The sequence below is a fragment of the Heteronotia binoei genome, chromosome 12 (genome assembly GCF_032191835.1).
Source record: "Heteronotia binoei isolate CCM8104 ecotype False Entrance Well chromosome 12, APGP_CSIRO_Hbin_v1, whole genome shotgun sequence".
Taxonomy (NCBI): Eukaryota; Metazoa; Chordata; class Lepidosauria; order Squamata; family Gekkonidae; genus Heteronotia; species Heteronotia binoei.
The window spans coordinates 83370448-83386854 of record NC_083234.1 but is presented as its reverse complement, the minus strand read 5'-3'; the positions used below and the strand labels follow the sequence as shown (position 1 = coordinate 83386854).

Genomic DNA, 16407 nt, shown 5'->3' with positions numbered 1-16407 from the left:
TCCTGATCTCACATCATGAACATACTAGATGGTCTCAGGAAAATTCAAGCCCTCCTCTATCTTCCACCACCACTACAAATGGCCTACTTTATGGGGCTGATGTAGGATTACTGAGATAAAATGTACTGGGCATTCTGAACACTTCAAAAGTTGCTCGATAAGCACTCCCTCTCTCAGGAAGCCAAGCACAGGCCTGTCAGCCAGCCTTTGCTTACCATTTCCTGCCTTCCCTCTCCACTGCCAAACCCCTCTGCTCTGGAACAAAGAGAGAAGAGCGGTGTCATGGAAAGCATCTCTCTCTTCCCAGCCACTCACTCACTCAGTCACTGTCCTTAGCTCTGGCTATGGCCAGAGGGGAAGAGTCATCGGTTCTCCATCATTCATTGTGATCTCTCTCCTCAAGCATATTTTTGCTAAACCACTTTAAAAGGGCTTATCTCCCACCCACATTTCAAACTGCAATAGTTGGGGGCTCACTCCACACTGCCACCAGTTGTCTAAATCTGGCTTGGTCACAACTAGGCCAGGCCTAGCAGTCAGACCTTCTAGCTGAGAATCTGACAGCTGGTCAGAATTTCAAAGCATACCATTAATTATTCTTATTTTTATTATAAGATGAGATTTTTGGAAAGTCAAATTCTGAGCATGTTGCCAGTGTCCACCCTGCACCTATCTCAGTTATAGCACTGGGTATTTTTTGCAAATAGAGTAACAAATGCTAGGTGTTCACTAAGCTGTCTTCATGCCAAAAGAGAAAAAAAATTAAGTCATATCCAGGTCCTCACAAAGAGGGGCAAGTTTTGAAATCCCATTCTGAGAGCCACAGAACAACAAGACAAATCCTCCACATCTCTCTCTGCCTTTGCGCTAAACTGGTACAAGGAAATGTGTACCAAGAGGTGTGTGCTTATTTATTATTTACTTTGTGCCCTGTGCCTTTCTCTCCAGTGAAGGGCTATAGAGGCTTAGATCATTTTCATAGCCTCCATTTTGTCTTCACCACGTCCATCCATCCTGTGAAGGAATGTCAGGCTGAGAGAAACTGACTGACCAGCTTCCATGGCAGGAGTGGGGATTTTGAACCCAGGTCTCCCAGATCCTAGTCTGATACTCTAGCCACTACACTACATTGTTAAAAACAAGTGGCACAGAAGGGTTGAACACTGGCTGAGACCACTCTGTTCCAGAACCACCTACTTCCACAAATGTGTGGCCTTGGCCTTGAATTCACTAGACATCCTTTGGCAAGCCACTGTCTCTGCCCCTCCCTTCTTGACCTACCTCGGGCTGGATATGACCCTGACGCTGGCCAAAGACATCTCATCAACTGGTTCAAACTGAGCTGCTTCCTGTGTGAGGTAGCCTGCAACATCTAGCCCAGAACCAAGTCCAACTAGGGAGATCTTTTGCCTCAGCCAGCATTACACTTAAATCCAGTCCTACCGAAGTATTGTGAAGATGACAGGGCAGGGCACAGGAAGTAAGCGATATGAACCCTCTACATCAGCTGCCTGGCACTTCCTCATAGCAGGGTCAACTGATCCTCTCAGGACAGGCCTCAAGGCACTTGAATTTGATGATGATGATGATATTGGATTTATATCCTGCCCTTCACTCTGAATCTGAGTCTCAGAGCAGCTTACAATCTCCTTTACCTCCCCCCACCCTGTGAGATAGGTGGGACTGAGAGAGCTCTTACAGCAGCTGCCCTTTCAAAGACAACGCCTATGAGAGCTATGGCTGACTGAAGGCCATTCCAGCTGCAAGTGGAGGAGTGGGGAATCAAGCCCGGTTCTCCCAGATAAGAGTCCGTGCACTTAATCAGTACACCAAACTGGTAGCTATTTAAGAGAATGTATGGACTGCCTCTTCTTAGGCCTGCTTTAAGCTGGTTCACAGAGGAACAATAATACAAAAAACTGTAATCTCTCAAAAAATCTTTGGGCCCACTGCCAGATCTCACGGAAGTGCTTTGATCATGGAAAAACAGGTTGCTTACCTATAACTAGTGATCTTTGAGTGGTTGTCTGTGCGTTTACACCCATGGGGAGTAGGGCACCTGAACTGACTTCAATCTGTACACAGCAAGACTAGGATTTTTGTGCCGAGGCCCCAGTAAGTATGTGCAGAAGCGCCACCATGCATGCTCTCCAGAGCTTGCGCAGACATCCCAACAGTTCCTTCCGACCGCTGTATGATCCAGCTAAAGAGGAGGACCTACAGAAGTTGGGATGGAGGGCAGGAGGTGTGAATGCACAGATGACCACTCAAAGATCACCAGTTACAGGTAAGCAACCTGTTTATCTTCATTGTGGTCTGTGCTTCACACCCATGGGAGATTAGCAAGCAAAGCCTATCTGGAGATGGGTGCTGGAGGCCATCCAGAAGTAGCAGCCTGTAGCACTAGATGTTCCAGCCTTGCTCCCTGGTGCATATGCATGTCCATGGCACAGTGCTTCATAAAGGTATGAGGCGAGGCCCATGTGGCCACATTGCAAACCTCAGTCAATGAAGCACCTTTAAGGGATGTCGTTGAGGTGGCTACAGCCCTAGTGGAATGACCATGTATTGGTACAGGTAAAGGCTTCTTGGCTAAGAGGTAACACAACTTAATAGTTTCAGAGAGCCACTTGGAGAGTCTCTGAGCTGAGATCTTAGTCTTAGTTTGTCTGAGTAAAAAACAAGGGCCCTTTTAATATCTAGTGAGCAGACATCTCTTCTCATCAGATTTGGGGAACGGAAAGAAAGCAGGTAGAACAATCTGTAAATACATGTGAAACTCTGAAACAGCCTTCAGGATAAATGAAATGTCTGAGGCCAACAATACTCCATCCTCATGAAAACCGAGATAAGGTGAGTCCCAACTCACTTTGCCTACTCTCCAGGCCGAGGTGATAGCTGCTAGAAATGCAGTCTTCTATGATAAAAGGTGGAGGGAGCACATGGCCATAGGTTCGAAGGGGCACCCCATTAGCTTGTCCAGTGCCAGTGGGAGCTCCCATGGAGATGTAGGATGACAACTCAGAGAGAGTACACAAACTAGACCCTTGAGGAAGCGTTTCGTATCTGGATGAATAAATACAGAGTACTCATCAATAGGGTCACAATAGGTGGAAATGGCTGTAAAACAGACCCTGATAGAGGAATATTTGAGACCAGAGTCCACTAACAACAGGAGAAAATCAAACACAACTGCCAAACCAGCTTGGTGAGGAAGCACTGACAGGGGAGCTGTATAATCACCAAACTTGGACCATTTGTAAGTATAAGATTTGCAGGTGGATAACTTACAGCTATTTAACATCACCTGTTGCACTCTCAAAGAAAAGTTCAAAAGCTGATTTGCCAAGCAGTCAACTTGAGATGAGGCACATCGTGATGAAGAATCTGGCGTCCCCAAGCAAGCAGAAGATTGGAGCTTGGAGGTAAATAGTGAAAAGATCCACAGGCCTGTTGTAGTAACCGAGGAAACGAGTCCTGGTGAGGCCACCATAGAGTCATCAGAATGCAGTGAGGCCACTCTTTCAGTTTGTTCAGAGTCTTGGTGATGAGTGGCAATGAAGGTTACAGGTAAAGGAACTGTCCCCTAGAGAGGACAGCAGACTGTCCCCTAGAGAGGCTGGGTCCGCATCCCTCCCTGGAGCATAACACTTTTGATACAACTGAGTGGCAAAGACATCTATGGTAGGATCGGAGAGCATAATGGATGGCCAGAAGCTCCAGGAAGTTTATGTGATTCATCATGCATGAGGCTGGCCATGGTTTCACCCCCCCCCCCCGCAGCCAATTCATACATGCAGTCCATCCCCAAAGGGAGGCATCTGTCCTGATGGTGGCCAACAGACTGGGCGGATGGAATAGAGAACATAAGAGAAGCCATGTTGGATCAGGCCAATGGCCCATCCAGTCCAACACTGTGTCACGCAGTGGCCAAAAATGTTACACACACACACACACTGTGGCTAATAGCCACTGACGGACCTCTGCTCCATATTTTATCTAAACCCCTCTTGAAGGTGGCCATGCTTGTGGCCGCCACCGCCTCCTGTGGCAGTGAATTCCACATGTTAATCACCCTTTGGGTGAAGAAGTACTTCCTTTTATCCATTTTAACCTGTCTGCTCAGCACGGTCCTTTTTAGGAAGCAGGAAGTAAACTCATGGCCCCTGAATCTTGCTGGAATGGGTTTGATGGCTTGTTTGTCATGGAGAGGTTGCACCTCTTCTAGAAGGATGAGCGATGGAGACATCCTGACAAAGACCAGTGTTACTGGGTTCTGAATGAATTCTATCGTGTATCCCTCCTCATAGTTCTCGCAGGAGTTGTCCTTGAAAGTGCAGCTGCTGCAAGAGTCCTCTCAGCCCCACCCACCTCACAGGGTGTCTGTTGTGAGGGGAGAAGATACGGAAGATTGTAAGCCACTCTGAGTCTGATTCAGAGAGAAGGGTGGGGTAGAAATCTGCAGTCTTCTTCTTCAATGATAGAGAGAACGCACTTGTCTGAGGTAATAAGCCTCCATGATGGTAAGTATGGGTGAAGGTGGGTGGGTCCAGAGAATGGGGGGGGGGGTGGAGAGAGTGGAAAGCCCTAAAGGGAAAGTCAAAGGCCCTGTTTAGGGGTGTGAGACCTTTTGGGATGAGAGGCTTGAGATCTTGGGGTAAAAACTTTGACTTGGTACCATAAGATGATTGATTGGGGGATTGAGCTGAACGGGGCTTCCAGTTCTGCTCAGTTATCTCATCTTTGAAAGGGTTGTTTAAGAGACCACGGCTTGTTCCAAGATCATTTTGGAGGAATGAGATGAAGATGAAACACCAAGGTTCCATGATGTTTTAATGCTGTTATCCATCTCTTCCATCTGTAGTGGAGCTAAAGGAACCCTCGCTTTCAAAGGGCAAGTCTTCAACACAGGCCCTACTGTCCGGGTGGAGCACTGTGGAACACAACTGCGTGTGACAACGGAGAACAACAGCAGAGATCAATTTTAGCTGTGATGTTTTAGCCCAGTTTTCCAGCCTGTCAAAATCACCCTGGATCTAGTTTGTCTTCTACTGTATTTGCAGCCCCACCCAATTTAGTATCATTTGCAAATTTAATAAGCATTGCCTCTAGTCTAGGGGTGTCAAACATGCGGCCTGGAGGTCGAATCAGGTCCCTGGAGGGCTTCTATCAGGCCTCCCCTGATACTGGTTGTCCTCTGTTCCTTCTCCCTCTCTCTTGCTTCCTTCTGTATCACAGCTTGCTTTGCAAGGCTTGCTCAATTGCTCAAGAGCTACAGAGCCAAGTCTGTACTTTCTCCATTGGCTGAGGCTCCTCCCTTGGGGAGGAAGGAGGGAGAGCTTGCTTTGCCAGGCTCTCTCAATCACACAGCAGAGCTACTGAGCCAAGTCTCTCTTCCTTCTATTGGCTGAGGCTCCTCCCTCTTCTGACCCTCTGGGAAAGGAAGGAAGGAGCCGGAGCTTCCTTTGTCCAGTTCATTGGATCCCATGGGAGAGATACATAGAAAGCATCTTTCAGACCAACAAGCGTTAATATTTTAAGCATGTTTTATTTTAAGTTTTAAAAAAATCTTTAATTGTGTTTGTCTGTGTCCTTTAAAAAGTTTATATCTCTGCTTCAAAGAGCCTCAGTAGATCTAGATGATGATGATGGTGTCTACATCCGCTATCGCACCGATGGCAGCCTGTTCAACCTGAGGCGACTAAAGGCTCACTCCAAGACAATGGAAAAACTTATCCGAGAGCTACTATTTGCTGATGATGCTGCACTCGTCTCCCACTCGGTATCAGCTCTGCAGCATATGACATCCTGCTTTGCAGAGGCTGCCAAGCTATTCGGCCTAGAAGTTAGTCTGAAGAAGACAGAAGTTCTCCACCAACCTGCACCTCAGGAAGATTATCACCCTCCCTGCATCACTGTGGGTGTATCAGTTCTGAAGACAGTCCAGCAGTTCAGCTACCTGGGGTGCATCATCTCCTCAGATGCCAAGATCGACAAGGAGATTGACAACAGGCTGGCAAAGGCAAACCGTGCATTTGGCCGACTGCACAAAAGAGTGTGGAGCAACAAGCATCTGAAAAAAGGCACAACGATCAATGTTTACAAAGCGGTTGTGATGACAACCCTCATCTACGGCTCCGAATCGTGGGTTTTATACCGTCATCACCTGCGACTCCTTGAGCGCTTTCATCAGCGCTGCCTTCGCACCATCCTCAACATCCACTGGAGTGACTTTGTGACCAACACTGAAGTCCCTCAAGCGGGCAGAGGTTACAAGCATCGAGGCACTGCTGTTGAAGATGCAGCTGCGCTGGGCAGGGCATATTTCCAGGATGGAAAACCACCGCCTTCCCAAGATTGCTCTGTATGGCGAACTTTCCACCGGCCATCGAAATAGAGGGGCACCAAAGAAGAGGTACAAGGACTCCTTGAAGAAATCCCTTGGCACCTGTCGCATCAACCATCACCAGTGGTCTGACCTAGCCTCAGATCGCAAAGCATGGAGGCATACCATCCACCAGGCTGTCTCTTCCTTTGAGAACGCACGCATAGCTGGTCTTGAGGACAAAAGGAGATTGAGGAAGAATCGCACTGCTACAGCACCAACCCCAAATCAGACTTTTCCCTGCAGCCACTGTGGCCGGACCTGCCTGTCCCGCATTGGTCTTGTCAGCCACCAGCGAGCCTGCAGCAGATGTGGACTACTGCACCCTTCTTAAATCTTCGTTCGCGAAGTCAAGCCGAGAGAGAGATCTCTGCTACCTAATCTTAAAAAAAATTAAGATAAACGATGTCTACAGCATTCCTCTGATCCAGCAAGGTAGTCACTTTCTCAAAAAAAGAGATCAGGTTAGTCTGATACCATGGTGACAGTGGAAGAGGAAGGGGAGGAGGCCGGAGTGGAGGGTCCACAACACAGGTTGACAGGCCAATCCTGATGGGGTGGGTTGTCAGGCACAGGCTTTGACAGTCTTGGTCTCAACCACCATTGCTGTGTGAATGTGAGCGCAATCGGGAAGAGGCAGTCTGTTGTTCAGAGCTGGAAAGCTAAATGGGCAGCAATTGGATTGAGTCTGGTGCTGGGGGGCTAGCTCGACGCATCACTGAAGTCAGGATTTGAATCGGAGGGATCACAGGCATAATTGCGGGTCTGGCACTGGTTGCTTTGGCAAAAGAGTTGGAATATGACTAGCATGGTTATGTTCCTGTTGTTTCTCCTTATCCTTCCTGTGCCTTTTGGTCTTCTCTCCTCTTGACCCCCTATCCTCCCTGCTTTTCTTGGCAGCTGATATGGTAGTTGGGCCCACTCACTTGGGTGGGTGGTCGGTGTCAGAACAGGGTTGGCTCTGCAAGCCTTGGTTACCTCCGAAACCACGGCTGATGTTGATAGCGATGGCTGGGTTGAGGCATTGGCTGGTGTTGATGAAGTTGACTCCATTCGGCTTGGAGAGAGTGCGGATACCAGCAGAGTGGTGGAAAGGTGAGCTGTTCTAGTCTTTCTAATCTGCTTAGAGAAGTGGGTACAGTGCATACACAAGTTGATGCAATGAGCTTCTCTGAGGCAGAGGTGGCACAGAGTGTGACTGTCTGGTGGAGGTGCAGCATTTGAAGAACCCCCAGGTGGAGGTGGGGAGGGAAATAGGCCCCAAAGGGTGAAAAATAAGAAAGGCCAGAGGTTTTTTTTAACTTTATAGATGAAGACGAAGAGGAACTGAAGTTGTATAAGAAGAAGAAGATCAACCGGGCAAAGAGAGAACTGTACCAACCAGAGTTAAGATCAACTGATCTGTGCAGCAGTCTGAAAGGAACGGGCAGGATGTCCATGCCAGCCCTGGTGAGCACACATGGTGGGGTTTCTGTGCATGATCACTGGGGTGTCGGCGTGAAAATCCCAGGCTTATTATGTACCAATCAGAGTCAGCGCAGGCACCCTACTCCCCATGGATGCGAAGCACAGAGACCACAAGGAAGATCTGGCTTTAAACCCTCCCTCACTTCACAGAAGCATGCAGCCATGATCATTCCCCCCTAGGCGGGCCCACCGCATTGCAACACTGGAAGCACAACCCTCAACAAAGTTAAAGCCTTCTAAGCCACTACGTTCAATGGGTGTAGAAGGATGGTACTCTGTTTAGGACTACAGAGAGAGAGAGAGAGAGAATGAATTTCAAGCTGGCAGTGGTCTGCTTTTTATGGTCATTTTTAATGATGAATTTTTATTTATAGTTAATTTGTGTTTTTTTAAAAAAATATTTTGTAAGCCACCTCAGGTAAGCTCCTGGACAGGTGGCATAAAAACAAACAAAATGAGAATCCCAGAGGCACAGAGTCTTGCAACTTGGAAACAGCCCTCCAAGTGTGCTTAGCCAGGGCTGCAAAAAATGTACTACAAACTGCAGCATCAGCAGATGTGCTGAGCGGGGAAAAACAGACAAAATGCCAAGCACTGCCCAGGTCTTTCAACCTGAGGAACGTGAGAAGAGCCCTGCTGGATCAGACCAGGGAGGGCACACTGAGTCCGGCATCCTCTCACACAGCGGCCAACCAGTTTTCCTGGAAGGCCAAAGAGACAGTGCATGGAAGCACAAGTCCTTCCCTAGATGCTGTCTCCCAGCACTGGGAGTCACAGGCCTGAGGTGGAATTTCTCTTTTGAAAAACAACAACTCTGCTCTAATCCTCAGGACTGTGTAGAAGAAAACCACCAGACGACATCTGCTGTGCCTGAACTTTACCCATAAAACTCCAGGAACCCTTTGTCAGGTGACCTGCCAGGTGCCCCCCCCCCCAGTCAGTGTTTGCTATCCAGCCAGGTAGTGTTGCCCGCTTGGATAGAAATGGCCTTGGCTGCCCTCACTAACGAACTTTGTGGGGAAAGCAGAGATGTGAAGACAAGCACACATGTGCGCGCAAACACAAATTCAGAGGCAGGTTTTTTCCCCTAGGACTTCAAGTTTTTTGCATAGGAAATTTGGAGGGGGGCATTAAAAAAACACTCCAATGAAATATTATCTCTGTGTGTTTTGAAAAAAAGGAGGAAATCCTGCTTACGAGGAAAAATGTCACCTGGATTTATTGGCCCTAGGTCAGATGAAATACAGGGGAAAGGGGGACATTTGTTACCCCCAGAAGTTAAGACAATGCCAAAAGAGCAACCCCAATTGTTTTAGAAAAGATGAAAGGCAGCCAATGAACCAACACAGGAGTGGACAGCTACTGCTGAATTACCCATTTTATCCTGTCCAAAAGATTAAACAGTTGGTGGGGCACAACTGTTTTCCAAACAGAGTTACAAACGATAGCAATATGGCTCCTAGATCAGATTAGCCAGCAGCTGGAACGGAAAATTAAAATGGAGAGCTTACTCTGAAGAATTCAGCAGACTGCCTGCTGATAGCTCTGCCTATGTCACTACCACAAGAGCATCTCCTTCGGCTTTTTCACACAGCGGTAGCATCTGATAGACACAGCCGTTGCTACATGGGAAACCTCCTACACAATGCATGGGGCAAATATCTAGCAGAGGAAGGATGTCACTGACATTTCAGTTCTGGACATAGTACAATTTGTGCGTTTGGGTGTATGCATGTGTATGTTAAGTGTAATCAAGTCACTTCCGACTTATGGCGACACTATAAATGAGTCCTCCACAACATTCCATCATGAAGGTCTGGAAAATTGAGATCCCTTGTGGCTTCCTTTATTGAGTCAACATCTCGTGCAGGGCCTTCCACTGTAAACGATGGCTCTTTGACGGGGCCAACAAAACCACTCTGCGCTAACTCTGGCAGCAGATGTGTTTAACACTGGAGTATTTTCAGCAACAGAGGAGAGAGAGAAAGTTTCTCATCCCAGCATGACCGTGGAAAAGCCAATGAGGCGGGAAAGAGGCACCATCAACTGAAACACCCAGGCAACATTCTAGCATAACATTTCTGCAACTGGGCTTCAAAAGCATCCGCCGACATGGGCAGCACAGGACTCTGCAGACACTGGTGACAAGCACCTCACTTTCTCTAGGACTCTTGTGCTTTATCCTTGCAAGAGAATTGCAACAGGCTTCTTCTAAATAGAAGTTTTCTGAACTCATTTACAAAGTACCACCAGGGAAGTGATGTCATAAGTGACGCTTAGACTAGACTGCCAATGACCTCCAGCATCCAATGTGTGGGTGTGGCTAGAAAGGGTGCATGTGGAGGCGGGGGAATTAACTGTCCTAGCAGAACTGAAACCACCATTACATCTAATTGATCTAGTCTGAAAGGACTGGGCTGGCCTAGTTTTAGCTGTTCAGTGCACACAAGTGCAGAAACCAGCTTTTGTCCCAATCGCTAGGCACCTGGACAGGCAAGAAGAGAGAGCCTCAGAAGCAACAGCCATGTATCCCCATGCTGACCCAGAAGCACAGAAGCCAACCCAGGCAAGAGGAGTGAAGGTACCTGGAAGGCAGGTGCATTCATAGGCGGTGTCCCCTGTTTGGCGACAGGTGCCCCCATTCTGGCAGGGGGAGGGATAGCAAGGCACATAGAGCTGCTCACAGGTTTGTCCTGTATAAGCCTGCCTGCAGGAGCAATGGAAGGAGCCGATCTCATTGACACAGGTCCCGCCATTCTTGCAAATGGGCGGTGTGCGGCTGCACTCATTGACATCTTCCTTGCAGTTGGCTCCATGGAAGCCTAGTGTACACTTGCACACGTAGCTCGAGTCAAAAGGCACACACTGCCCACCATTGGCACAGGGGTTAGAGGCACATGGATCTGCTTGCTGGCAGGTCTTACCTGGAAGCCAAAGACAGAGAATGTAGTTGTCAGCAGCCCATCTGCAACTGCAAAGGAATGTGGGGAGGCACAGACCCAGCCAGACCAGGAAAATTCACACTTGACTCCCTTCATGACAGTCTCCAACATCAACAGGCCAGAGACTCTTGTGAGAGCCAGCCCACCTCTGGCAAATACTAGACTGGACAAGGAACTTAAATGCAGCACCACAAATTTCAGATTACCCATCCTTTTCTAAACATCTCATAATTTTAAGTGGTTAACGATCTTGAACCAGATAAACAGTGATTAGAGAGATCTGCAGTTCAAGATCTCCGCTTTCCCCCGTCCATCAACAATCAACTGACCATTGAAATGGCTACCTGACTGAATGAAAGGCACATCCCTGTGAATCAGGAGAACTACATACTCACACACAAACACACACATGGGGCTCATGGGGTCACTGTCCAAATTATTCTGGAGCCCTGGTCAGCCACTTACAGTGCCAGAAGGCAACTGTGACCATGTGTAATCGTCTGCCTGATTGGAAAACCTCCACAGAGGATCAGGACGTTACCTGACTCCATCTAGCTTCCTGCTATTAAAAGAAGATGATGATGATCCTGCCCTATACTCTGAATCTCAGAGCGGCTCACAATTTCCTTTACCTCCCAACGGACACTCTGTGAGGTGGGTGGGGCTGAGAGAGCTCTTACAGCAGCTGCCCTTTCAAGGACGACTCCTACAAGAGCTATGGCTGACCCATTCCAGCAGATGCAGGTGGAGGAGTGGGGAATCAAATCCGGTTCTTCCAGATAAGAGTCTGCACACTTAACTACTACACCAAACTGGCTCTCTTTCCTGTAGGTCCCCCCTCCTGTGGCCAGAACCAAACACGGTCACCATCCCAGATTCAGGACCCAAGGGCCACATCCCACCCCCAGAAGACCTAAAGCCTTTAACAGAGAAGAAGCTCAAACAGACCACCCTCTGGAAAGGGCAGGGCAGACAGGGTCCAGGGATGGGTTTGATGCTGCCATTGCCCGTGGCTGAGCCCTTGCAGTGGTCCCTCCCTCACCTGACCAGCCTGGGGGGCAGCGGCACTTGTACTCTGTCAGCGTGAGGAGTTCGCAGGTCCCTCCATTGCGGCAGGGGCTGCTGAGGCAGACGTTCTCCTCGGGAGTCAGGCAAAGCCGGTCAGTGAAGCCCAAGCGGCATGTGCAAGTGTAGTCCACAGTATTACCACGGATGACAGTGTGGCAGGTGCCGGCATTCTTGCAGGGAGAGCTGTGGCATGGGCTCAGCAGCTGGCAGCGGTTGCCAAAAAAAGCACTGGGGCACCTGCAGATGGAAGGAGACACAGAAGGGGGTCAGCCATGGAGCACAAGCACTTTCAGGGTACTGGGCCAAAGCACTGCACAAGAATGATTTCAGCCATCCTCCCAACAGCCCTTTATGGACCAAAGCTCTGAGAAGAGTGCCTTGCCCAAGGACCAGCCATCCAAGCTCACCATCATGGCCCAAGGCCCTTGGGCAACCACCTATCTATCCTACACACCTGCTAATAAACAAACCTTTAGGATGATGGTCCTGTGTCCACACACACTGATGTACAGGCAGACTGTTGGGAGCCGAAAAGGGGGAGAAGCAGCTTGCCTGCGTATGGCCTAAGAAGGCCTTCCTTTTCCTGACCACCCCCAACACTTCCCAGCTAGCAGATATTTGCATGCATAGTGATGGGGGACAGGAACACTCTCCAAAGCCAGGGCTTCCTTTCACCCAGATCAGGAAAAAAAAGAAGAAAACCTGATGTGAACAGATTATTCTGCCACTGTATTTCTGAATATTTACATATTTGTTTTGGATCTGTAGCTGCCTCATCCAAAATGCCCTGAGTACAGAACAACACAACAAAAGCAACTGAATAAACTGATAGGACATATGGAAAAAGAACAATCCAAAAGGAAAATGTCCCATAAAGCTGTGCATTCTCAACAACATAAAAATATCCACATGGGATCAGACCACAAAGGCCTATCTACTCCACTGTTCTCTCTTCAAGACTGGACAATTAATACCCTGCCCCCACATGAGGCAACAGAACTCCCTTGCCATCTATCCCACAGCAACTGGCATTCAGAGAAGCGCTGCCTTGGAATATGGAGGCTCCATTTAGCCATGGACAGACCTCTGCAATCAGGCATCATGGAAAGAGGTCTGTATGCTTGTGACAAGTATAAGTCTCAGGAATGACACTGTTCATGTACAGAACACGGCTGAAGAACCTTGCTTTGGAAGTCTTCTGTCAAGATCCAACTTCTGCAACATCCAACTGTACTAACACAGGCTAGAGCCCCAGTCTGACAGGGACAAATCATGCTCCTCCCCCTTGGCTGGGTGCCCCCATTCAAATATTGCAGAAAAGATGAACAAGACTGAAGATCACCCAGTTTTGGAAGCTGTCTATCAGGGCTCATGAAGGAGGGAACAAGCAAAGCCTTTGACTGGCCCTGTGCTCATCACAAACAGAACACACACACACATACATGGCTCCCTGAAGACATGAACTGAAGACAAGCACTGAAGAATCACAATCAGGAGGTCAAGAGCCCAGGCTGTTGGCTTGTGAGAATTTTTAAACAAGCACCACCCCATCCCCCAGAGCCAGCTGCCTCAACACTTCCCAGAGCTCAACCCCCCATAAAACGCCCAGGCTTCAAGGGCCTGCTGCAAGGCTCCCTACCAAGATCACAAAGAGAACCTCTTGGCATTCATGAGAACCACCTTCTTGCTTTCTGCTCTTAACTAGAATCACTGCTGGCAGGGAAGTTTAAAAAGGAAACAAAGAAAGAAAGAAAAACCCCTTTGTTGTTACTGTGATTTCAAAAGAAAGCAGCGAGTCTGATTTCAGAAATTCTACACTACAACTCTACAGTTGAATAAATGTTACTTAATTCAACTGAAACATGCAGCAGTTCCAAGATGCTATGATGCTGGAAGCAGAGCAGAGGTTGGCGAAAAAACCTGAGAGCCACCCTTGGAGGGCTGCACTTCTAGGGGTGACAACATCCCAGATGGGTGCTAAACCTTTCTTTGCTAAGCCTTTCCACCCCAACCAAGATGGCTCTTCTGTTTCTTTTTCATACATCTCCACATGCATTCATGCACACACAAACTTTTTGAAAAGAATGTTGCAACATGCATAGCACCTGACACTTGGCACATAATATAAATACGGTTTCTTAAACAAACAAAAAACCAAAACTGGGAAGTCCCAATGCAATTCTGGAAAGCTTACCAATCTCTTACACATTCCCTGACAGGGAGGACACTCTAGGGGTAACATTTGATCAGAACCAATTGAACAACAAAATATTCTGAAAATGAAGACACCTGAAGCCCCTCCCCCATTTAAAATGAGTCTTCCATTAGCACAGGTTACATGCACAAAATCTGTTTTCCAGTTATATGTACAGCAGTCTGAATTTAGAAATTCTGGGCAATGCAAATCTAGCCTGCTTCCCCTGCCGCCCCCCCCCCCAACCCCCCTACACAATCCAGACTCTTATCTCAGCATGAGGGACTTTAAGGCTGCTTTTCTTCATCTACTGTTTTAAAAGCCAGCCTCATCTATCAGATGGCCCACCATATGTTACTAGAAGCCAAAAGGGTCTGAGAGAAAGGAAGAAAGAAAAAGGGGGGGAGGAGTTACTACACAAGCTGGGAGAAGAAAAACCTCATTCTCTAACATGACCCCCCCGCCCCAAGATTTTGTGTGTAGGGTGGAACACATTGCTTAATTCAATCTATTAAAGAGGGCACAGTCTTGCCAGCCACATCACCTAACTGGGTTCTGGTATCCTACGTACCTCTGTTTTAGAGCTATTTCAAGATGAAGGCCTTCACCACTTTGGAAGATGCAGCAAAATGGGCAACCAGCAGGTTCTCTTTCTGCCTAAATTAACACCTAGTGCACTTTTTGAAGAAATAAACAGGAGGCTTGGGGTACCTCAAGTAGCAACCGATTTTTAATCCAGTGGAAATAGAGGGGGCTAGAGCCCCTGCATATCTGCCTTGTGAGGTCCCACTACACACAGTTGAAGGAGTATGCTTTACTCCAGTTAAGCTAATGCAGAAGACTTTAAAGGTGACATTGCTACAGTCTTGTTTATTTTTGCTGCAGCTGCAGACCAAGATGGCTGTTCCTCTGCTTGGGAGGTATCCAGCAGCAGTGAAATGCATTTGGCATGCATTCTGGAGCAGGTGGCTAGCCACCTTTCCACCAGCTGAACCCTCACTCTCAAGTCCAGTCAACTGCACATGGCCTCACCCTACTCAAGCAGCCTTTCATTCCAAGCTCCCAGATAGCGTCCCACTCCTCTAGCTCCCGTCCCTCCATTCTGGCCACAATCACAACAGCTCTCCCTAACAACCACTCCAGCTTCTTTTGACCATACTAGCCCTAGTACAGTATTAGCCCTTTTGTGATCCACCCTGAGCTTGCTTGCAGGAAGGGTGGAATATAAATGGAATGAAACCAATATCTATTGCACAAATTTCTACTTTCCCTTACATTCTAAGTTGTTAGGGTTTTTGTTTTTTTTAATAAACTCAAAGTCTATTTATTTCAATCCCATCTTTTGGTTCTTATTCAGCTTCTCCCAAAGACAGCTTATAAAATCCAAACATGCACTTTCAGTTTCTTATGGCATTTTTTTCCTCCTGTGGACCTAAAATCTCTGGAAAATGTACATATCTACACAGCGAAGTTGGACTGCCAGTCCAGGATCTCTTCACAGAGAATGTTTTTCTAAGCACATCTAGATGCTCTTGTTAATATCACGGAAAACTGTAACATTGAGGGCAGTTCAGTAGTGAAATGTGTCGGCAGGGTTGTGGTGGGCTCTCTCCCCCTCGGTGGTGTTTAGGCGGAGATTTCAGGGATGCTGTACATCATCCTGCATGGTGCGGAGGGGGGCGGGGTCTTTAGGCCCTTCCAGATTTTCCATTCAGTGATTCTCTGAAGAGCTGCAGGGTTGCTGGCAGTTTTCTGTCAAGCGTCCATTGGATAGCCTGGACAGGCTTGGTGCCACAGAGTGTGTGATTCTGTCCCTCCATACTGGCCCTCTCCCAACAGTACAAAAATCTCACTGCACTGAATTCTTGCAGCCTCACCCAGCCCATGCAAAGCAACCCAGCGGGCTGCTTCCCTCACTCTTCCTTCCAGATCCCTTCCAAGGGCTTTGTTTGGGCTGCTCTGTGTCCCGGACTGGGAGGACTCCAGTGGGCTTTATAAGCAACTGAGCTGAAATCAAGCAGGACCAAAGGGTATACGAAGTAGCCACTAAGAGGGAAAATGGCCGGAAGGAAGTCAGTGAGGCCAGCAGATCTGAAGGGCTATTAAGGACCAAACTTCCTCTTCAGCCACAAAGGCAGAGAAGCGAGCTGGGCAGGAAAGAGACACATCAACACACACACAGAGCCACCCCCACTTCTAACACCCAGTCTCACTGTTCAGGCCTTGGATGAGAATCTGCCAGGGCTGGAGGATCTTTCAAGTTAATGAGGTGGCCTGATCCAGACCAAGCAAAAAGAAAAACGGGCAAAACAACAAAACTAGGGCATCTGCTGGGCAGACAAAAGGGTGTG

General features: G+C 48.1%; 1 protein-coding gene across 1 annotated transcript in view; it reads right to left on the bottom strand.

Annotated features, from left to right (window-relative positions):
- Positions 1-16407, bottom strand: part of NOTCH1 (notch receptor 1) — a 461593-nt gene that overhangs the window by 89926 nt on the left and 355260 nt on the right. The window contains exons 4-5 of the mRNA XM_060250659.1: positions 11837-12099; positions 10438-10776 (exon numbers count right to left, since the gene is read on the bottom strand). Of these exons, the coding sequence (XP_060106642.1) occupies positions 10438-10776; positions 11837-12099 (602 nt within the window). The remainder of the gene's footprint in view (positions 1-10437; positions 10777-11836; positions 12100-16407) is intronic.